We start from the raw sequence: 23,283 nt of genomic DNA on the forward strand, positions 1-23,283 counted from the left end.
CCTCACATTAGGGCTCCCACCCCCTGCCTTGGTCAGACAGGGGCATCTGGAAGAGCCTAAATATCAGATGATACAGCTCACTTCCAGGCACCCTTGCTGCTTTTCAGGCTTATTGTGTGACTCAGAGCAAGTGACTTCACCTGTCTTGGCCCCCAGTTTCCTCATTGGTGAAATGGGGATGATAATACTGCCTATCTCCTAGGCAGGTTGCTGTGAGGATTAACGAGACAGAACAGTCCATAGAAGCTTCCAGAGGTTTCTGGCACATAGCCTGCTCTGTGTAAATGTTGGTTGTCCTCGTCATCGTCATCATCATCATCATCATCATCTGTAAGTTTCCTGGACCACATTGCATCTAAATTCTTTGATAGCAGTGGGGATGTTTGGGGGTCATCTTTTTGTTTCCAGCTTGGAAGACTGGGTTACAAATGTGACTTGGTACCTCTGATCTGTACCACATTGGGGTCATGTAAGTTGTCTCTGTCAAAGGGGGTCATGGGCAGGGGTCTGCCCATGACAGGGCATGGCCAGCTCTTTGGGCTTTGTTTTCTTCTGCTGGAGGCCTGGCCCTTGACCTTCTTTCACGTCAACTGTGATCCTCTCTAATGGGTCCTAAGGTGGCCAGTTCTCCCCAGCTCTCCTCTCCTTACTCAGCATCCACGAAGGGAGATAGTGGGCACTTCTGGTGATAAGTGAAGTCAATGCTATGGGAGAGGGGGAAACCGTCATCGCCGTCGGGGAGCTACCAAGTTCAAGGAAGTAGCCCAGGCATATGGGCAGATGGACAGGCAGACGTCAGGACAGATGTAAGGTGTCTGAGAGATCTCCTTTGGTTGGTTACTTGTCTCTGCTTTCTTTTCCCTAAGAGATCAGCTTGGTAGAGACTATTTCCCTGCCAGCCCTCTGAGGAGAGGACTGGGCTTATGTTCTTTGTCATCCCTTCATGTGTTGATTGAAAATTATCCAGACTTTAAGATAGTTTTCCTGCCTGCCATCTTCTTTCAGACAAGAGATTGTTTATTGCTTGCTGACCTGTTACTGAAGGGAAATCCATGATTTCTGGGACCCAGATCCGAGCCTGTGTTGCTAGAGGGAGAACACGACACCCAGCTATGGCTTGTGAAGTATGTTTGCAGTCTCTGTGGCATGCCATCTTTTGCTTATTCCCGGGTGTCTTGCAAATCCAGACTCTATTCTTTATCCTCACCACCGCCCAGGCTACTGGACAGGCCACAGTGAGAATTCAGTATCAGCTCCTAGAGGGCAGGAGCCATATCTGTCCCCTTTCTCTGTGCACTGTCTCTGTATTTCTATGGCCTGTGAGCCTCTCTCTTTCTTTGCACCGTCCACCCTTAATCTTCCTTCCGGAGCTCATCTTCCACCGTCGGGCATGGGGTGTCTGATTGGGAGCAACGTGTGTATCAGTCAGCGCCTATTCCTTCATGCGTCAAAACTGCAGTGTCCATCTCTCCAGAATATTCTGCACATCTTCTCCATAGCCAGCAATGAGCCAGGCTCAGGGATTTTTTTTCTTTTTTTTTTTGCTTGAGGCGGTGTCTACCTCCCTAGACATTAAAGACCGAGGAAAGAGGGGTGCCTGGGTGGCTCAGTCGGTTAAGCGTCTGCCTTCAGCTCAGGTCATGATCCCAGGGTCCTGGGATCGAGCCCCTCATTGGGCTCCCTGCTCGGTGGGAAGCCTGCTTCTCCCTCTCCCACTCCCACTCCCCCTGCTTGTGTTCCCTCTCTCGCTGTGTCTCTCTCTGTCAAATAAATAAATAAAATCTTTAAAAAAAAAAAAAAGAATGCTGATTTTCATAGTAATGATTGTGTTCATCTTGTCTGCCCAGTGTGAAACCCTGAGGACATTGGGCACAGGAGAGGTGAATTGTAAGCTGGGCAAGGACAGAGATCCGGGTAGGCCAGGCCGGGAGGAGAATCCTGGGTGGGTCCTGCAGGAAGGGTCTGGGGTGAGTGAAAACTGGAAGCCTGGCTCATGATGATGGGGAGTTTACAGAAGGGGACAATGGGAGCGCGGGGCAGCCAGGCCGACTAGGGTCTTCCCATGAGTTGGTACGTTGCATTTTTATGGGGCTCTCAAATGATCCTTATTGGGATCTTAGCCCGGCACCCATAGCTAGGTGTGGTGTGGATTATTTTGACAGGTGTAGAGATGACAAAATAGGAACGGTGTGCTCAGGGTGACACGTCCAGCGTGTGACAGAGCCCTTCTCATTTGTGAAATCCGCCCCTCTCTGATTTACTGCGTGGCCACCTTTACCCATGAAGGGGCAGGAGGGGGGTCTCCCCCCATTCCTCCGAGCCTCCCACATTTCCCACTTCACCTGGGGGAGGGGTTGCCTGCTCCGGTGGAGAGGCGTGACTCACACATGAGCTTCGATTGCATCATGGCCTGACTGCCTGTGGGTGGAGAAGGTGGTGCTGGTGCCATGCAATCTGGTTTTCTCGCTTCTTCTTTCCAAGCCAGAAGCTGTTCAAAACAAAGGGCCAAAGACACCAGGCCTAGGGATGAGTGCCCTGAATAGGTGCGTGTGTGCGACGCGTGTGCTCACATGGATGGGCTGGTCATTGGTAGCATCTGACCCCCTACCAGGCTCCGGATGGTTGAGGGGGCTCCGAGGGACCTTCCGGGGCGCCCTCCTCCCTCGGATCACCACGTGGTAAATGAGAAAATTCCTGCCGACGGCCCGGGAGCCCGTCAATAACCATCCTCATCTCCCTGGCAGCCCCCAGAAGTGAATTTACGGCGACGTGGTAAAAATGAGGCTCCATGATCAATGGGTCCCTGGACAGCCTCCTCCAGGAGACACAAATGTGTATTGTAACAAAACTTTATTTTCTTCCGAAAATTGCCTGCATGATTAATATGGCCCGACACAGCCCAAGCTGTTCCGCATAAAAAAACAAGCCGCTCTTCTGGCTCCTTGTTCAGCGCTGTCCCCCTCTCACTCCATTCCTTCATCTGGTTTCCTTTGTTTTCTAACGTGCGTGCTATGTATTGTTCAGTCTCACTCAAGGAGGGGGAGAACGTATGGAAATGCCTTAGCTCGCCCTTCCATTCTCCTTGGTTTCTGCTCGGTATTTCTAACGAGGCTCAGCGCAGCATGGACGCAAATTCGCTAGTGCTCTCGGGACAGAGTGCGGTGCTCCTGTGACTGAGCCATGCAGAGCATGTGCTCTTACATGACCGGGAGCTCTCCACCCCAGTGTCCAGCCTCTGTGAAAAGAACTCTTCTCTTTCCCTCCATTTTTCAGGGCTGGGAGAGTTGCTACGAGGGAGGTCCTCGGAGGCAGGCAGTCCCGTCTCCTGCCCACCATCCCCCCCCGCCGCAAGGAGATTCTAGGAAGAGTTGGGGTGCAAGAAGAATCGGGCTGTCTCAGGCAGCACGCTCCTATGCAGGCGGAAGACCCGCTTCCTTGATTACGATTATTTACATGTGCATTTTATGGCCTAGAATGCAGGCTCCACCAGAGCAGGGTCTCCAGTAGATGTCTCCGTTTGGGTTCCCCAGAAGCAGACCCTGAGACAAAGATTTGAGTGCATCGGTTGATTGGGAAGGTGGAGAGAACACCGCTAGGGGCGTGGGGAAGTAGGACTTAGAAGGGAAGGCATCCCCCAAAGGGTGTGGGTGACGAAGCCTAATCCCACTGGGGGACTCTGGGGGCCGGTGTAAAGCACCCCCTCAGAGTCACCTGCTCCAGGGGTGAGCGAGCTGGGGTATTGATGCACCAACTCCTGGCAGATGGTGGCAGGGGCATTGCTTAGGTGTCAGCAAAGCAGGTTCCAGGCAATGAGATGTGGGCGCCCGGAGTGGGAAGTCGGGCAGGTGGGCACCAAAGTGGGACCAGGTACATTTGGGAGAATCAGGGCTGGATCCCTTAACAATCTCCTTCTTAGGGTTTAGCCAAGAGGGGCCAAGAGGGAACCAGTGATTCACACCTTGGGAGGACGTGTCCATGCATCTGTCCCCAGAGTCCGTGCCTTCCTCCTTCCTCTCTCTCCCCCCAGGTGCAAGGAGCTGAAGTACGCCAAGGAGCTGCCCCAGATCTCCATCATATTTATCTTTGTGAACGAGGCCCTGTCGGTGATCCTGCGGTCAGTCCACAGCGCTGTCAACCACACACCAACACACCTGCTCAAGGAGATCATCCTGGTGGACGACAACAGTGACGAAGGTAAGGGGTGGCCCAGCTCTTCTGGAGAGGAACGTGGCACGTGCACAACGTCAGCAGGGGGGAAACGCCGCTCGCGTTGTGACGTGAGCCCACGTGTCTTTGTCTCCTGTCCCTGGGGCATCCTGCAGGGTGCGAGGTGTTTTGAGGAAGACATCGGGGCAAACGCTGGTTCATTAGACCGCAAGTCCTAGAGGGCCCTTAAGAATGACTGGCCGCATATCTAGACTCAGTTCCCCTCTCCGTATGACCTCAAGTCGATGACGCTGAAACGCTGAATTCCTCCATGCTCCCCACCGCCAACCCCATTGCCATCGTCCCATGATGGGAACCGTATCTGAAGTTCCCTCTGGGCTGCTGTGCCCAAAATGACCATAGGTGTAAATGAGCAGTGTCCACGGGCCTTCCAGTGTTCAGCTCTGTTAGGAGTGATGGCTCAATGAAAAAATCTCAAACAGGCAAGTGTTGGGCAGCAATAACAAAAGTCCTCTGAGGTCCTTGGAGACAAGTCAGGGGGAGGGCTGGTGTCCAGGTGGGGGTGCTGGGGGGATTGGTCTTGCTAATTGTGCCTTGGTGTTGGCTCTTAGCCTCCAAAATTCATTGTGCTCACTGCAGGGAGAAAGCCCCACAGGCAGATGGCATAAAAGAAGGCCAGCCAGTGTGCGTGCTCTAGGCCAAGGAGGCTTATCTTCTGAGCCACGGCAGGATTAGGGACAGGCTAAGCCCCTTGCTCTCAGCGTGCTGAGTAGAGAAGGATTTACCCATGTGTGCTCCTGGGTCAGGAGAGGGTGAAGAAGCGGGAGGACCATGCCGCAGGTCCTGAGTGAACCCTGGTTGCCTTCGGGAGCTTTGGGCTGAGCCTGTCACGTGTCAGTGGCCCAGGTGCTGACGTCCACCTGGCCCTTCTGAGCTGGCTGGCCCTTACCCCAGGGCTCTGGGGCACCTGGGCCCGGCAAGACGCCAGTCAGGGTAGACCCCCTGCACTGGGGCCTCCAGATTCTGAGGGCGGATGGGTCATCTGTTGTATCTGTCACATCCTTATTTTTCTCTTTTTACCTTTGGCCATTTCATTATCTGTCGATCCTTCTCAAACCGGCATTGGTAGTCTCCTGGTGAGAACACAGCTCATTCCGTTCCCCGAAGCTGCGAGGTTGTCTGGTCAGGTCTGTCTCCTTGACGTGGCTCCCAGAGCCCCTCCCTGCAGCCTCCCTGTGTGCCCACCATGGAGCTCTTGCTTCAGCAAAGGGAATCCCTGATCCCGTGTCCTCCGTTTGCTGGCTAGAGTCCATGCACTTGTTCCCTAGGTGTCCCCTCTGTGTCACCTTTTCACAGAATCCTTCACTGCCGTCCTAAGGCCCTTGCTCTGTGCTCCCTCAGCTTCTGAAGCACGTAGCAGGTGATACCTCTGTTTCTGGCACAACTGTCCTCTCCGCGCTGGGCAGGACTTGGTTTCCCAGGGCCTGGCTGGTAGCCGGGCCTCGCTGAGCCTCAGCCAGCCTGGGAGTGAGTGATGAAGAAGAACAGGGCTGGCACGGGCCAGTGGGGGCTAGCAGCGTGGCTGGAAGCTGGGCAGAGAAGAGCTAGCAAACCCAGAGATGAGAGCGGGGGATCTCTTCTGGACCCAACTGGGGTGAGGACTCACTGCCCGTGGGGCTCCCTCCCCTGAGGAAATCTTGGCAGAGCTCAGCGACGGAGGAAGAAATGGAAGTCCAAGCCAGTCCCAACCAGAACACAAGCTGTGGCGGTCTCTGGTGGGTGTCTTAGTTTGGGCTCCCCCAGAAGCAGCCCCTGAGACAAAAGATTTGAGTGTGTTAGTTGATCTGCGAGGGGGAGAGAACACCCCTAGGAGCATAGGGAAAGTAGGGCCAGGAAGGGAAGGCATCCCCCAAAGGGCGTGGTGTGCAGATTGCCCCTGGGGCTGACAGAGCTTCACCCCACGGGGCGCATTCTGGGAATGGAGGGAGTGTAAAGCCCTCTCCTCCCCTGGGTCAGCCTGCTCCGGCGGGAGGGAACTGGGGTATTTACTCACCTTCAGCTTTCCCATCAGCACCTCCTGGAGCCGCCCCTTCCCCCGCCCCCCGGAGGAAATTCTGTTTCAGGAGGTCTGGAGTAGGGCTGAGAATTTGCATTTCTCATAAATTCCTAGGTAGTGCTGCTACTACTAGTGTGGAGACCGCCCACTGAGAACCACTGAGTTAAGTGCTTATTTCCGTGGTTCACATTTCAGGTGGAAATGAAGCTGTTTAATGGGTAAGAAAAAGGGCAGGGCAGGTATTTGGTCCAGTGTGAGCATAGCGTTAATTCCCATTTATCCTCTGTCCCTGCCCTCCCCCCGCCAAAATACCCAGTGGACTATATTAACACGGTTTTCCTCTTTTCCTTCCTTGGATCTAGCCTCTGTATTTTCTCCAGGCCGGAAGTGCCTTGTCTTTAACTGGAAAAGGAACTTAAGATTTTTTTCTCTGTTGAGATTTTCTTTGTGACTAGTATTACCGAGTTTTGTAAATGTTCTATATACACTTGAAAAGACCCCCACACACTGTAATCATGGAACTGAATTCCTGCCAGACATCAATTTTGTGTATTTAGATAGACTCTGAGTTTATTTTCTTAAGTCTTTTTGATGATGGTGTTTTAAAATCTCCTCTGACAATGACTATTCCTTCCCGCGTTCCTAATAACGTTTGATTTCTGTATTTTGTTGTCAGTTTCTTTGGCAACTATAGATTTGTATCTGTGTGGCTTCATTATTAGTGGTGGTTGTCACTATTATGTAATGCTCCCTTTATCTTAAAAGCATATTTTTTTTCTTGCTTTGAATTTTGTTCATCTAACTTTAATATTGTTATCCCTGCTTACTTTCTGTTTGAGTGTGATTAAACCATTTTTTTCCAGCCTTAACCATAATTTCTGATCTCAAATGTAATGCATGCTTTTTGTAGGAAAATTGAATATATCAAAAAGGGCTTATAATGGAAAATACAAATACTGCGCAGACTAACTGAAGGCAAATGCTCATTCCCCCACGTTCTCCCCTCTTTTTTTAATGCAGAGGTTACATAGTTAAAATCCTGTAGTAAAAACAAGTTAATGTTCTTCTTGTTTTCCCCCCTGAACTGTGAAACATAACATTCATCTTTATATTAAGAAACATCTGGGGCACCCAGGTGGCTCAGTCAGTTGAGCATCTGGCTCTTGATTTTGGCTCAGGTCATGATCTCATGGGTTGTGGAATCAAGCCCTGTGTCTGGCTCTCTGCTTAAAGGGGAGTCTGCTTGAAATATTCTCTCCATCTGCCCCTCCCCCTCCTGTCGCTCTCTAAAATAAGTGAATGAACCTAAATAAATAAATAAGATCTGGAAACATCGTTTTCATGAGGGTAGAGTGGTCCATTCTCAGGCTGATCTAGACTGGCTCAGGTGATAACTGTAATTCCTCACCTCTGTGTTATGACACATATTAAAGAAAAATGAGGCTTTTTCAGGAAAAGAAAAAGAAAAAAAGAGAAAGAAAAGAAAGGAAGAAAAAAAAAAACCTAGGGCTCAGGGAATGTGTGAATAAATGTGAATAAAATCCAGATGACTCTGGATCTGTGTGCATAGGCAAGTCAGCATCTTTCCCTTGTTAGTTTTTTTTTTTTTTTTTTTTAATGATTTCTTTCTTTCAGCTTCAATGTTGACTTTGGCCTAAGTTAAGCCCAAGTAAGATACAATGCTCTGTGCTCATGTACATTAAACTGAAATCACTCAGGCAAACTTTGCCAGCGATCACTGCTCACCCGATCCAGTGGGCACTTCCCTGCTCTGCTCTGGCCACATCTGACATTGTTGGTGGCTTCCTTCCTGGCACTTTTCTCCTCCTGAGGCCCCAGCACCACTGTCTTCTCCACCTGGACTCTTTGCTTCCAGTGGGATCACTCATGCTTCTCACCATCAGGACACAGTGGGCACTTTCTCCTGTGTGCACATTCTGAATTATCTCCAAATCCATCCTTCCGGCGCAAGGTAACTCAGCCTCTCCCTTGAGCCCCAAACCTGTGTCTTCTGTGTCCTCAATGGCCCAGGGTCCCTCTGAACCATAAACTTAGTCCTTCCAATGACTAGCTTATCATTCTCCTCTCGGCCTTGGACACCTGCTTCTCATTCTTTATCTCCCGTGTCAGTGAAGGGCTTTACCTCTTCTCTGTGTTCTCATCACCAAAGACTGGAAAGCTTTTCATTTTCTCTCTGCTCCATTTCTCAGCATCCACTTCGTTCCTCTTGAGCGTGATCCTGTCTGGCCATATCTTGAGTCTCCGGTCTTTGTTTAGGTACTTGGTGTTCTTTGCCTTGATCTTTATTTGAGGGTTCGAGGGGGAGGGGATTCGGGTCCATGGAATTATATCAATCATAATTCTCAACATACCCCATCGTGGTCATCCTTTATCATTTCCCCTTACTTTTAATGGAGATATAATTTGCATAACATAGAATACATCATTATGAAGTGTATACCGTTCAGTGGTTTTCATTATATCCACGGTGTTTTGCAATTATAACCACTAATTCCAGAATATTTTCATTCCCCCCAAAGAGATCCTGACCCTGTTAGCTATCTCTCCCAGTTCCTCGGGCAACCACCAAGATACTTTCCGTCTCTATGAATTTGCCTTTTCTGGACATTTGAGATCAATGAAATCTACACTATGTGGCCTTTTGTGTCTGGCTTCTTTCACTTAACGTAATGTTTTCCAGTTCATCCATGTTGTAGCATAGATCATTACTTCATTCCTTTTAGTGGCTCAGTAATATTCTGTTGTGTGGATCTAGCACATTTTATTTATCCATTCATCAGTTGATGGATATCTGGGTTGTTTCTGCTTTTTGGTTATTAGGAATAATACCACTGTGAACATTTGTGATAAGTTGTGTGGACATGTTTTGAGTTCTCTTGGATGTATACCTAGGAGTAAAATCACCAGGTCATGTGATAAATCCATGGTTCATTTTTTTGAGAAATCATCAGGCTGTTTTCCACAACCACAATGTTTTTCACAGTGGCTGCACCATTTTTTGTTCCTGCCAGCAACGTATGAAAGTTCCAATTTCTCCACAGGCTTAACAACATTTGTTACTTTCCTTTAAAAAAAAAAAAAAATTATGGCCACCGTAGTGTGTGTGAGGTGATACCTTGTGGTTTGATTTGCATTTCCCTAATGACTCATTATTTTGAGCATCTTTTCACGTGCTCATTTGCCATTAATCTATCTTTGGAGAAACGTCTATTCAAAGCTTTTGCCCATTTTTAAAATGGGTTGTCTTTTTAGTGTTGAATTGTAATTGCTTATGTCTCCTGGGTACATGCTCTTATCAAATATATTCTGTAAGTATTTTTTGCAAATGTATTTGCAGATATTGTCTTCCATTCTGTGGGTTGTCTTTTTCTTGATAGTGTCCTTTGATGCACAAACATTTTTAATTTTCGTGAAGTCTGGTTTGTTTATTTTTCCTTTGAGTGTAGGAGCTTTTGGTGTCATGTCTAAGAAACCGTTGCCTAATCCGAGGTCACAAAGATTTACATCTATATTCTCTTCTAAGTGTCCTATAGTTTTAGCTCTTACATGTAGCTCTATATCCATTGTGAATTGTTTGTATATGGTTTGAGGTAGGGGTCTGAATTACTTTTTTTTCCATGAGGATATGCAGTTGTCCCAGTACCATTTGTTGAAGAGACTGTGCTTTCCCCATCGAATGGTCATGGCATCCTTGTCAAAAATAAACTGCCTTGTAAATGTGAGGGTTTATTTTTGGACTTTATATCCTGTGTCATTGATCTATGTGTCTATCCTGGTGCTAGTACCGCCCTGTCTTGATAACTCTTCCTTTGTAGTAAGTTTTAAAATCAGGAAGGGAGTCTTCCAGACTACTTCTTTTTCAAGATTGTTTTGTCCATTCTGGGTCCCACGTGTTGACATACGAATTTTAGGACCAGTTTGTCCATTTCTGCAAAAAGGCAGTTGGAATTTTGTCAGGTTTTGCATTGAAGCTATAGGTCAATTTGAGGGGTATTGTCATCTTAGCAATATTAACACTGCCAATCCATGACATGGAGTGTCTCTGTTTATTTAGATCTTCTTTAATCTCTTTCAACAGTGTTTTGTAGTTTTCGACATACAAGATTTGCCTTCTTTGGTGAAATTTATTCCTAGATATTTTATTATTTTTGATGCTGTTGTAAGTAGAATCGTTTTCTTAATTTCATTTTTGGAATACTCGTTGCTCATGTATGGAAATGCAACTGGTTTTTGTATATCGATCTTGTGTTCTTCTATGTTGCTAAACTTATTTATTAGCTCTGATTGTGTGTGTGTGTGTGTGTGTGTGTATTCTTTAGAGCTTTCTATCTAGAATATCATGTCATCTTCAAATAGTGACAAGTTTATTCTCACTTTCCAATCTGGATGCCTTTTATTTATTTTCCTTGCTTAGTTTTCCCAGGTCCTTTATTTTTAGAAATGTGCTTTTTACCAAATGCCTGATATCCCATCATGCCTAGAACAAGAGCATTGACCCATGTGCTATCCTAATTGTTTACAATAGGCTCTTCGGGAGATGACAGCTAAGTCATGAGTGAGCTCAGGAAAACACAGGGCTCACCCCAGTGGGGACATCTGGCAGGCTATTGTGTGGACCAGGGCGGGGTATAAGGTGAAAATCTGGACAGAAGGAATGGCTGCTCTGTGTTTTCTGCCTGTGACCTCATCAAGGTGCACTGCTTACTCTTAGGCGGAGGTCGAAGCAGACCATGTCTGAGGGACGAAATGAATGTCCTCAGCTGATCCAGGCAGCAGGCATGGAGAGAGAGGGCGCAAACTCTGTCAGCCTGTGGCCAGAATATCCAATTACAGGGGAGAATGGGGACAATCTCTCCTTGTTCAGATATCAGTTCACTTATTAGAGCAGCAAAGATGATAAAGATTAAGAAGAGTCCGTGTCAGTGAGGATGCAGAGAAAAGAGACTCTCATATACTTCTCACAGGACAGAACCACATGTCTGGAGAACAATTTATCAATTCATATTAAAAGTTCTTGTCTCATTCAGACAACCTATCCTCAGTTTAAAAATGAGGTACGCTTACAGGAGGGAGAGTAATGGCAGCTCTCCATGTACCTGTCTCAAGTCCCACTGCTCTGCTGTGGACAGTCGGCCGCAATGGCTGTATGTCATTGTCACCTGGGATCCCTCCTCACCATCCTCCTGGGGACTTCCTTTGCCCCCTCTCCTATGCTAAGCTCCACGCTTTTCTCTTGTCTTGGTTTCCGTGCTTATTTTGGTGAAACACAACAGAAGCGTCATTAAGAAAGACCGCAAGGAAGATAAACTCTTTCGAGATCATCCAAGGCTGAAGAAAGCTTTATCCTAATTTTCCGTGTGACTGATGGCCTGGTTGAGATAGATATCACCTTCTTTCAGAATTTTGATGCTTTTGCTTCATTATCTTTTTTCAGTGTTTTTTAAAAGAACAAAGGCATTCCGAATTCTGATCCTTTGTGTGTGTTTTTTCCTTTCTGGGAGCTGGTGGAATCAACGTTTTGTCCCCAGAGTTTTGAAATTCAGAATGATGAGCCTTGGTGTGGGTCAGTTTTCATCCACTGGGCTGGACATTTAGTGGCTTCAAGCTGGAATCGAATATCTATCGGTTTTCGGAAAATTTCTTGAAATATTTCATTGCTAATTCCTCCCCATTTTTCTCAGTTCTCTATTTCAGCATCTTCCATTATTCCGTCTTTTTCCCCATTATTCTATCATTAAGCCTCTTGGGCGGAACCTTTAATTTTCTTATCTTTTCTTTGCTGTCTTATCTTTCCTTATATTTTTGCTCTGCTTTGTTTGCTCTCTTCAATTTTATCTTCCTTCCCTTCTATTCAGTTTTTTATCTCTGCTATCATGATTTACTTCCAAGCGCTCATTTTTATTCTCTGAGAGTTCCTTTTTATAGCATATTGTTCTTATTTAATAGAGGCAATATGTTTTCTTATCCCCTGGAGGATATTAATAATATTTTGTCTTTTGTTTTGTTTTTCGATTTTTCTCCCTGCACGGTCTATTTCCACACGTTGCTATTTTGCTCTTTGCTGTTTGGTTTCTGTCTCCCCCATCAGAGGCCTCCCCCATCATGATCCCCGCTGGTTTTGACAGCAGAGGGGTCGCGTGGGCTGGAGCACCGGGTGGGGATGGGGGTCTGGTGATCGGTTGCCTTTCGAGTTGCCTTCCCTCTGGTCCTCCTCATTTTTGTTTCCGCATTTTACCCCCAGTTCAAGAGGTATCTGGTGCTCTTGCCTTCTCTGTCCCTCGAGGTATAAATTGAGTTGGTTCTCAGTGTTTCCCATGGTTACCTTGGGGTCAGCTGCCACATGGCTGTGAGCTTTCTACTCCTTTCCAGCTTCCCCAATATTGTGCTTTGTGTCTCCTCTTGTGTTTTCTCTGACCTTGGAATAGACCTATGTGTGGGTCTCTTTTATTTCATTTTTTAAAAATCCCTTTACTATAGTTTTCAGTGGCTTTGAGTAGGGAAGTGTGTCAGATTCATGAGTTAAATTCATCTTCTTATCCTGAAAATTCCACATTAATTTTTAAGAACTTTTAATACGAATTAATAAATTGCTCTCCAGATAACGTGGTTCTGTCGCATGAGAGGGATACGAGAGAGTCTTTTTCTCTGCATCCTCCCCGACACTGACTCTGATTTATCTTTTTCATCTTTACTGTTCTGATGAGTGAAAAGTGACATACTTTTAAATCCACATTTTTTTTTTTAAATCTTTTTGGAGTTTTTTCATATGTTTAATTGTCTTTATTTTTGTAGAGATTTGCCAGTTGATGACCCCACGTTCTGTTCCCCCCTGGAGTATTTATCTTTGCCTTACTGATTCGTAAGAACTTTGTATATGTGAAATAAACTCCTTTCACATTCATCTTACAGGTATTTCTCCCAACTTGTGCTTTTGACTTTAACTTGTTTATTGTATTTTTTGACAACTATTTTACATTTTTGTATAGTCAAATCCGTCAGTCTTTTTTTTTCTTTTAGTGATGTCCTGAGAAAGTTATTCATCATCCCTAGATGATGTGATGTCCTGAGAAAGTTATTCATCATCCCTAGATGACACAAATATTCATGCATATTTTCATACAGGTAAATGTTTTTTTTTTTTTTTCAAAATCAATTCCGAACGGGTTAAATATTTTTGTGTTCAGGTATAAGAGGTTCAGCGCAGAGAACCTTGTCTCAAAGTATGCTTATCTCAACTTCTTTAATAATCTATCCTCAGGGCGCCTAGGTGGCTCAGTCGTTAGGCGGCTGCCTTCGGCTCAGGTCATGATCCCAGGGTCCTGGGATCGAGCCCCACGTCGGGTTCCCTGCTCAGTGGGAAGGCTGCTTCTCCCTCTCCCACTTCCCCTGCTTGTGTTCCCTCTCTCGCTGTCTCTCTCTCTCTCTGTCAAAATAAATAAATAAAATCTTTAAAAAAAAGAATCTATCCTTATTTACCACTGATTTGACATTTCCTATTTTCATGTGCTAAAATATTCTAGATTTGGAAACATGACAGCTGAATCACATGAGGATTGATCGGTTTTGGAGGAGGGTGAAGAGGAGGGAGGAGTCATAGAGGGTCCTGGCTCTGGTGACAGGGGGGATATTGGCGCCGCTCATTAAGAAGGGGAGTATGACAGAAGTAGCAGGTGTTGGAAGGAAACTGAGTTCACTTTTTTGGATATGCCAAGTCCAAATTCCCGTGGAAGTTTAGTATGCCTTCAAACCTCAGGTGAGGGGTAATTGCAGCCATCAAGATAATATTAATGGCTTGAAATAATATTAGAGTAAAATAATATTAAAATAACAATAGAGGCTTCTTTATTTCTACAGTCGTAATCCTTAATACATTTTTAAATAGGTCTTTTTTTTAAAGCATTTTTTTAAAAGACTTTATTCCACCTGAGACACAGAGATACAGAGAGAGAGAGAGAGAGCATGAGCAGGGGAGAGGCAGAGGGAGAGGGAGAAGCAGGCTCCCCGCTGAGCTAGGAGCCTGATGCTGGGCTCCATCCCAGGACCCCGGGATCATGACCCGAGCCGAAGGCAGACACTTAACCATCTGAGCCACCCAGGCGTCCCTAAATAGGTCTTATCTATAGTTTTCAACTACTACCTTCTTTGTTCTTAGGCAATAGTGGTGGAGGAAAAAGTAGAATCAAATCCTGTGTGGTGTTGGCCAAGGCCCTTACCTTTTCTGATCTTGAGTACATTGGGGATAACAGTGGCTTTTGTGCAGGGTTTAAATTGTGAAATTTAGAAGTAATACTTGCAAAAGCCCACAGCACAAGTCCTAGCAGTATAATAAAGGATGTTCTCATTGAGTGTGCTCACGGTATTATTTGATTTGCTAGCTCCAGATCGTTCTTTAACACTCTACTTCTCTGTCACCTCCCCTGGGGAGCCTTCCTGGATTTCCCAGCTGTGGCAGGGTTGGGGGCCCTTCGCCGCTGCTCCCCGGGCACCAGTGTGGAGTTTGGCACAACACTTGGCCTGCTGTGTTGCCTTTGTGTACTTGCCCATCTCTGGACTAAGGGCCCCTTTAGGGCAAGAACCGTAGCTCCTTCTTGCTGCATTCCCAGCACCCCGCACACTGCTGAGTTACATTGATTGCTGACTATGTTCCTTTAAATTGCACTTGTGCAAATTTTTTTTTTTTTTCTACTTCATCCCGGGACTTTTTGTACTTGGTCTCGTTGTACATATTTGGGCTTCAGTGCTATAGCTCTTTTGGTTGAGATCTCAAAAAGCACCGACCTCCGGTAATCAGCATTTGAGTCTCTTGGGGCTCAGGACGGCCGTATACCTGCTCACTGGTACTTCCCTGCGGGGCCAAGCTCCCCCAACCAGGCTCTTCTCTTGGCTGGCGCATTCAGAGGTTGAAAGCAGGATGGCTCAAGTTAGAAGACTTCTTTGAGTGGGAGGTCATACCCTCTGGTCTTCCAGAAGGGATTTGGGAGATGGCACCCGGCATTGTTTGCTTTTCTTCTTGGTTTATAATTGCAGGGCTGGGAGAAGTCCTGTGTTTCTGGAAGATAACATTTTTCCAGTGTTGTCGAGGCTCTGACTCAAGTAGCCAGGAGACACCTTGTTATCACGCAGCTCCATGCTGGCCCAGGCTTCCTTATTGGAACATCACCTGCCTTTCCCACAGCCTGCAGACAGCCTTCCTAATCGGGGACAATACTTGTTTTTGTCCCCATCCAGATCGCTGCAGTGCGACTGCATGGGCTCTGTGGGTCTGTAATCACAACCGGGTTGTGTATTTACATTTCTCCTTGTGTATTTTTAGGCCATGAGGAGGAAAGATTAAGAAAGAGAGTGTATACTTTTACAGAGGCGACACTGGGAGAACCCCAGTGAAATCTTGATAGGCTAACTGACTTTGAAAGACAATGATGAAAAGAAAATGCAATAATGACAACAGAAGCACCTTGCTATTTTGAAATAATTTTCAATTCATAAGAAGTTGCAAAAATGGGCAAAAGTCTGATGTGTCTTCACTCCGTTCCTCCCAGTGGCTATCATCTTGCAAAACTCTAGTCCATGATCATGACTGGGACGTTGACTTTGGTATCGTCCACAGATCTCGCTCTGATTTGACCAGTTGAATGTGCGTGTGTGTGTGTGTGTGTGTGTGTGTGTGTAGGTGGTTCTGTACAGTTTTAGCACATGTGTACATTCCTGTAACCAACACAATTAAGGTACAGAACTGAGCCAACACCCCAAAGCTCCCCCATGCTCTCCTTCAATACCCACACCCCACTCCCACCCCCATCCCTGACCCCTGACAACCACTGATCTGTTCTCCGTCCTATAATTTTGTTATTTCCAGAATGCTCTCTAAATTGAATCATACGGTATCTAATCTTTTTACACTCAGCATGGGTCCCTTGAGATTGGTCCAAGTTGCCGTGTGTACAGAGTTCGTTCCTTTTGATTTCCGCACAGAGTTCCATGATATAGCTTCATCACAGTCTGTTTCCCCCTTGGCCCGTGGAAGGACATTTGGGTTGTTTCATTTGGGGTTTTACCAATAAAGTTGCTATCAACATTTGCATATAGATGTTCGTGTGAAAATAAATGTTCATCTCTGTGGGATAAATGGCCAAGAACGCAATTGTGGGGTCTTATGATACATGCATGTTCAAATAAGCTTTTTTGGTCATTCTTTCCAGTTGTGTGATATTCCCTCTTTAAAAAGTTAAATTAACTTTTAATCCTCAAACCCAGCCTCCAGTGGAAGAAAAGTTTCTGTTTTAACCTTGGTGACCATGACTAGGGAACCAAAGGGAATGGTTGCATTCTATAAGAACCAGGAGTTATCCAGAATGTTTGTTGAAAGTTTTGCCTCGTGGTCAGACTTAGGGTTCACATTGATGGGAACCAACAAAAATGCTGGAGGGTCTGACCCAACCCCGGGACAAGAGTGAGGCTGAGCCAGGGGAGAGTCAGACCTAGGCATTCAAAGGAGTTTGTGAATGACAGGCCATCTCCAGTTCTCTGGGCCACCTGGAGGGAAATACGGCTTGGGAGATGGCTCAAAGCTGTGTTATAATCCCAGCTTCCGCCATTGGAGAGGGACAGGTCCATCTCTCCAGGGGAATCCTAGGGAAGGAAATGGTGCTTTAGTACACATCAGATGCCCTTCCTTGGACCTGCCAACAGTGTCTAGGAGGGCAGGGTCATGCACAGAACCACCCAGTAACCATGAGGAAAGCTCCAGAAAGGGAGGGGGCTGGGTGGACAGGCACACCATGGACAACATCTCAGGGGATTCGTACTTAAGGTTCCTACAAGTTGGGGAAATAAATGAGGTCTTGTGGTACTTGAGTTGGCCCATGAGAGAGATTTGGGACATAGGGAAGTGGGAGGAAGCAACAGTAGGAAGAAGTATCCAAACAGAGGCAGGGAAGCTTGGGGTACACAAAGGGAAGCATGCAGATGAGATTTGATGTGTAAGAATTGATGATGGACTGGAGTTTCAGAGAGAGAGAATCTCAGTCAGGTATGAAGAGCCTTACTGAGCCACAGGATTAAGGAGGGATAGCATGCACAGGTGAGTCTTTGGCATCCTCCAGCAATGCTGTGCAGCCTCAGAACAAGAGGGATGCCCAGGCTGCTTGAACAGCCCAGCCCGGGATAGGGATCAACAAGCATGGAGTTGAGATAGACGGAGCGGTAGAGCAAGGAAGCCCAGGGGATGTTTGAAATAGTGGTCAGGAAGGCCACCCAAGGCCATTTTCACCTTTGTTCCTCAAAGAGCAGTGTTCAAGGTTGACCTTATTTTATTGGGGAAGAAAATGGGCTGGGTACTTGACATGAGTGTCTATTGATCACATTAGCTGTGAGCTTTGGTCGGCTTGCCCTTTGGCCTGAGGCTATGCTACAGGGTCTGGAAAGGCCTGTAACCAAGACCATCACCCGACCTAGAGCGAACCCTTTACTTGCTCTCACCCTTAGGGCAAGATGGCTGCCTTCAGAGTCATGAGGGGTAGGTCCTGACTGATTTCACCCATTTCCTACTTTTCTTACAAGGGAGGACAGTCAGCTGCCTGACCTCAAGGGAGTCTACTAGGAAATCCCCCCTTGTAGGATGTCTGGGAATGCTGGAGGGGTTGGGACAAAGGCAGAGTGGGTGTCCTGCGGCAGCTGAAGACCCAGGTGTGTCTCTGCCTCCCCAGGTGGCCCCGGGCCCGATGTAAGTGCACCCAAGTGCACCTGGCCCTGGGGCACCCTCTCTTCTTGAGTTCTATCCATTTTCATTCTCTTTCCACATCAGAACATTCCAGCCCCGTGCAGCTGGCTTGCTCCTGTGTGGGGGGCATTCCAGCCCCACTCTGTTCTGCCTGCTCAGTGTCCATGATTCCCGCACATAGTCTCCTGGGTCAGCGGAGACATAGTAGGTTCTGCGGGCCTTTGGGACCCTCACACAAGCTGCTCTTTACAGAATGCTTTCGTGCCACGCAACGCTTCAGCGTGGGCCGTTTGTTGTGAGCACGCACGAGCATCCTCCTCGCGCCCCAGGATCCATGCTGCCATTGACCTTGGAGCATTCAGGGCTCTGAATACAGAATCCCCAAAGGCTAGAGAACGGTGGGCTGACCAGAGGCCTTGCTCTTGTTATTCCATTCCTGGCTGCCACCAGCACTGAAGGAAAACCCGAGGCGACCCAGCGCCAAGATGTGACCCCGTTCTCTCCAGGACTTCACGTCTCTTGTGTTCTGTTTTGCTCTCCCCACCCTTGCCCTTAATGACTGTGACTTTTGCTATTTCAAGGAAAAATTTTGCCGGCTTCAGAGCATTCAGAATCAATATCACAGTAAATAAGAAACATAATGAAAGAAAAACACACTCCAGCTTGTAGACAAATTTTATCGCTTAAATTCACATGTTATTATTAGAATCAGCTGCAGATACCAGACTTGCAACTGCCTTCTGATGGGGCAGGATCGGGAATGCTCTTCTAATTTGGGGCAGCAACTAGGAGATACCACCTATGGGCTTTATGATGTTTCCCTGTTGCTTTGGACTACTTGTAGGTTTTTTTTTTTTAAAGGTGAAATTTAAATGGGGGAAACGGAGGAGAGGAATTTCACAAAGGAATTGAAAGCAGGGATGGCTTCCCTTTTCAAAGCCCCTCTCATGAATGCACAACTCTGTGGGATATATTTAGTTTAACACTTTGGTATATTTTGTGCCTTACATCTCTTTTCTTGCTTCTTTTCCTCTTTTGCTTCTTTGGTCCTTGCTTTGATCTCACTATGGAATAGCCTTTAAAATGCTTTCACACACAGCAAAAACATCTCTTTTTAATCTCCCCCATTCTTCCTGAAGTTTTCTGCTCCCGCCTCTTTTTTTTTTTCTTTTTGCTCCCATAGTCAGAAAATGCATTATTTAAGTCACAAAGCTGAGAGCTGCTCAGAGAATAAAATATGCGTTATAGCAGCCTTCTGTATTATTTCAACCTGCATTTTAACATGCTCACTTCCTTTCTGTGGATGTTTGCAAGGGCCAGGATTTCAGAGACAAGCAGGCTTGTGCAGTGGAGTGGGGACCGTGGCTCGTGTGTCACTGCTGTCCGTTCAGAGTCTGGTAGGACTGTCTCCAAGTTCAGCAGGTTCTTCTAGATGGCCCTCCCCCCCATCCCTTTCAAGCTTCTCCAACAGCCCATGGGTTTGTTCTCTGGAGAGGGCCAATCACCATCCGTGGATGGTGATGCCAAGAGAGAGGTAGATGCATGCACCGAGCTCAGAGGGAGAGTATGGGCACCTCAGAATTACAGAGGGGGCCAGTTCCGGGACAAACCTGAGTCAGGACCCTACTTCTCTGTGCAAGGTATGGTTCCTGCGTGAGCAGACCAATGACTTCGGATTTCACAGCACTGCATCCACAGGTATCAGGGGCAGAATGACAGGGAGGGTAGCCCGTGTCACTTCCAAACTGTGTGACTTGCGGTAAGGACCTTGTCCTCTCTGCGCTCCAGTTTGCTCATCCATAAAATGGAGATAATAGTACCCCTTACCTCACAGAGTCATCACGAGGGTAGAAAGAGTTACTAGAGCCAAAGCGACTACAGCAAGTATGTGGTCCTTAATTAGTGCCAAGAAGTATTAAATGTTAAAGCAAAAAATGTAAAATAAATACCTGTGAAAACAAAAGTTGTAGAATGTTAGAAGTTGGCAAGAAAGGTCATTCTCTCGTTGATTGTGAAAGGGGAACTAATCTGAATAGTGTTCTGGAGCATTTCATGATTAGCAGACAGTCTTAGCTTGCTTAGCTATTTTGGCATCGAGATGCTTCATTGTAGATACAGACGAGCATTATATTTGAAGTGTGATTATTAGCAGAAAGGAACTTTGCATCCATGAAGTCAGCCTCACCGGGGTGTGCTCACTGTCAAGCTAACAAAACGCATGCTTTGGGACCTCTCACGTGCGCAGCCCCACCGACAATGTGTTCACCCATTGCTTTTGGACTGTGTTTACCCCAAAGCCCGTGTGTTTTTGGAAAATTTATGAAGAAGAGATTTTTTTTTTTGAGAGAGAGCACGCAAGCTGGGTTTAGGGTGGGATAGAGGGAGAGGCAGAGAGAGAATCTTAAGCAGGCATCACACCCGGTGCAGAGCATGACGCGGGGCTCGATCTCACGACCCTGAGATCATGACCTGAGCCAAAATCAAGAGTTGGATGCTTAAGTGACTGAGTCACCCAGGCGCCCCAAGAGATTTTCTTTTTCTTAAAGAGGATCCTCCAAATTTTACAAATTTTTCGTCCTACAAAACCCGGATTTGTTTCTGGAACTTCCTATCTCCATTTGACAAATGAGAAACCCATATATTGCATGACCAGGATATGCAAACAGGTTTCTCTGTCTTCCCTTTTTTTATTTTAAAAGATAATTTTTGAAAATGCACTATTGGTTTGTGTATGGCCACTTTTATGCATTTAGCTGGTTAGTTGTTTCAGGCACAAAGATATTTGCGACATACCCGAAAAGCCGTGTGTTTGAAGTCTATATTCTATGTTTTTCTGTGGTACCGTAGCTGATTTTTACATTAAACAAATCTCATAAAAAAAAAGACACTGCAGAAATGTAGGGCTAATCACGACTAATAACTCCACTAAAAACCTGTGTTGGAAGACCATGTTTTTTCCCTGAGTGATCTTAAAACCCCCAAGCATGGTGAGCTGGAAGTTTTCATCAGGGATGGAGGAAAGGCTGGTGTTAGGCGAGCCTGGGAGTATGACATAGATTCAAGGGCTGGATCCTCTCCATAGAGAGGCCAGAACCCCCTTCACTGAGATTGGAGTTGCCTGGGAACAAGCTTCCGGTCGACTAGAAGACCAAAACGAGGGTCAGAAAAGCAAACTGGCAACAAAACCTAGAATCAGATCTTCAGTGAGGCCTAGGTGTTAAAAATCACACTCAAAACTACTCTTCATCTCTCCTTCCCCAACTTCAGAGTTGACCCAGGCTTATAGACCAAAAGGCCACATGCTCTGTGATTCCATTTTTATGAACTATACAGAAAAGGCAGATTCATAGGGATGGAAAGTGGATTAGTCACCAGAGGCTGAGGTGGGGGTAGGAAGTGGAGAATGACTGCTTAATGGGTGCAGGGTTTATGTTTGGTGTGATGGAAAGTTCTAGAACTAGATAGTGGTGATGGTTGCACCACACTGTGAATGCACAGAATGCCACTGAATCGTACACTTAAAAATAATGAAAATGGTCAATTTTATGTTATGTGTATTTTATCACACTAAAAACAATGAAAAAGAATCCCGCAGTGCTTTCAAGAAGTTTTGGGTTTGTGTTAGAATCGTCTGGAGTGCTGGTCAACCCTACTAAAGCCAACTAAATTAGAAATTCTTAGAGTGTGCCTGGGAACCTGCATTTGCACAAGCTCCTAGGTGATTCCCAGGTAGGGACCACATTCTAAGAAATGCCGGCTTTGAGGCAGGCGTGTTTTGTTTTTTGCTTTTAACTGGAACACGCCATATGTGCCATTTTCTCGTCCCAGCTGTCACAACCCATGCATTCCCCGCTAGCGGTGTGCCCAAAGCTCAGCATTTGCTGGCAGGGAGAAGGGTTGGTAGTAAGTGGCTGTGGTGGTGACAGTGGCCCTGAGAGTGGCAGAAGTAATATTGGTAGAATCGTAGCACTAATAGCAGTAGCAAGAGGAGTGCTGGGAGTGAGAACAGAAGCCAGGAACCTATGAGGTCCTGGGCAGGGGACGGACCTCATGGTGAGGTTGCACCGTGCAGGGTGACCAGCAATGGGGATCCAGTTTGGGAAACGGCAAGACAGAACCTCACCATGTAGACTGAGGTCACCTTCAAGGAGCTCCATCTCTCAGAGGAGGCAGGAGAAGAAGGTTCATGTAGTGGGAAAAGCAGAGATGGGCAGTGGCACCACGGGGATTCTGGAACATCTGCTCAGTTAGGAGGAGTCCCGTTCCTTGCACAGGGGCTAATTCACACAGATGGGGTTGTAGAGGTGGTTGCCACTAAGCCAGAGCTACCCAGAGCACGTTCGCCAGGCTAGCAGCAGCAACAAGCCCCTTGGAACTTGTTAGAAATGTAAGTTCTTGGACCACACCCCAGACCTACCAGGGATTCAGATGCAGGTCAACATTTGAGAAACACTCATCTAAGCTTACACTGATTCTCTTGAGTCGCCATACCTTGAGGGAGAATTAGAACATTCAATAGGTCTCATCATCAAGATATAATAACTGTGTGAGGGTTGAGAGGTACAGACATGGCTCAGCCCTGGGTAGCGTGGCCAGTTCCAAGTTCACGTCTTTGTGGCCCCAAGGTTCATGGACTGGTTCTGGAACAAGTAGAGATGAGTTTGCAAGGTCATCACTTGCTTCTGAGCAGGGCTTAGATACAGGACTGGACTGATGGTTTATTCTCTAATATCACTGAAAGTGTGGGATCTAGATACAATTCTGTAATAATGTTTTTGCTATAGTTCTCAGTCTCTGTAACTTTCTTGTTGCCAATATGTACTCCTTAAGCCTGGATGACAGGTGTTTCTTTTATTGGTAAGGAGAAGATATATCTCTCTTCTGGTCCCTTCTGATTACAGGTGGTGTTTGCTTCTTCCCTCTTGACCTCCCCAAATGCTATTTACTAAAACCTTAAGAAACACAAAGATTCCCAAATAACTCTGGACCAATTTACTATTGTATTTTATAACACTGGAAGGTAAACACTTATTTTTGCAGACTTGAGTTTTGGTTTTTTTCCTCTGAGTTTGCTGGTGAGAAAAATCATATGTAAAATGGTTTTCTTACTGTTACTATAATATCCAAGCTTGGTTTCATCTGTTAAGGATGATAAAGGATCTCAGGTGGTAGGGGTGACATTTCTTACCACTGTCAGGTTGTGAATGGGTTTTCTTTCCCTGGTGAGCTTGAGGGCCTTGTTTTTACTTGGTTAACTTGTAGGCTCTCTTGCTCTAAGACAATTTCCAAATCTCAACACCCCAGTACCTCAGACTGTTAA

General features: G+C 46.4%; 1 protein-coding gene across 1 annotated transcript in view; it reads left to right on the forward strand.

The window, feature by feature from the left end:
* The window catches only part of GALNT17 (polypeptide N-acetylgalactosaminyltransferase 17), a 448,158-nt gene that overhangs the window by 190,967 nt on the left and 233,908 nt on the right, over window positions 1-23,283 (forward strand). Inside the window, exon 3 of the mRNA XM_032430645.1 lies at window positions 4,028-4,194. Coding sequence (XP_032286536.1) covers window positions 4,028-4,194 — 167 coding nt within the window. The remainder of the gene's footprint in view (window positions 1-4,027; window positions 4,195-23,283) is intronic.

The sequence above is a fragment of the Phoca vitulina genome, unplaced genomic scaffold, assembly GCF_004348235.1.
Source record: "Phoca vitulina isolate PV1807 unplaced genomic scaffold, GSC_HSeal_1.0 scaffold45, whole genome shotgun sequence".
Taxonomy (NCBI): Eukaryota; Metazoa; Chordata; class Mammalia; order Carnivora; family Phocidae; genus Phoca; species Phoca vitulina.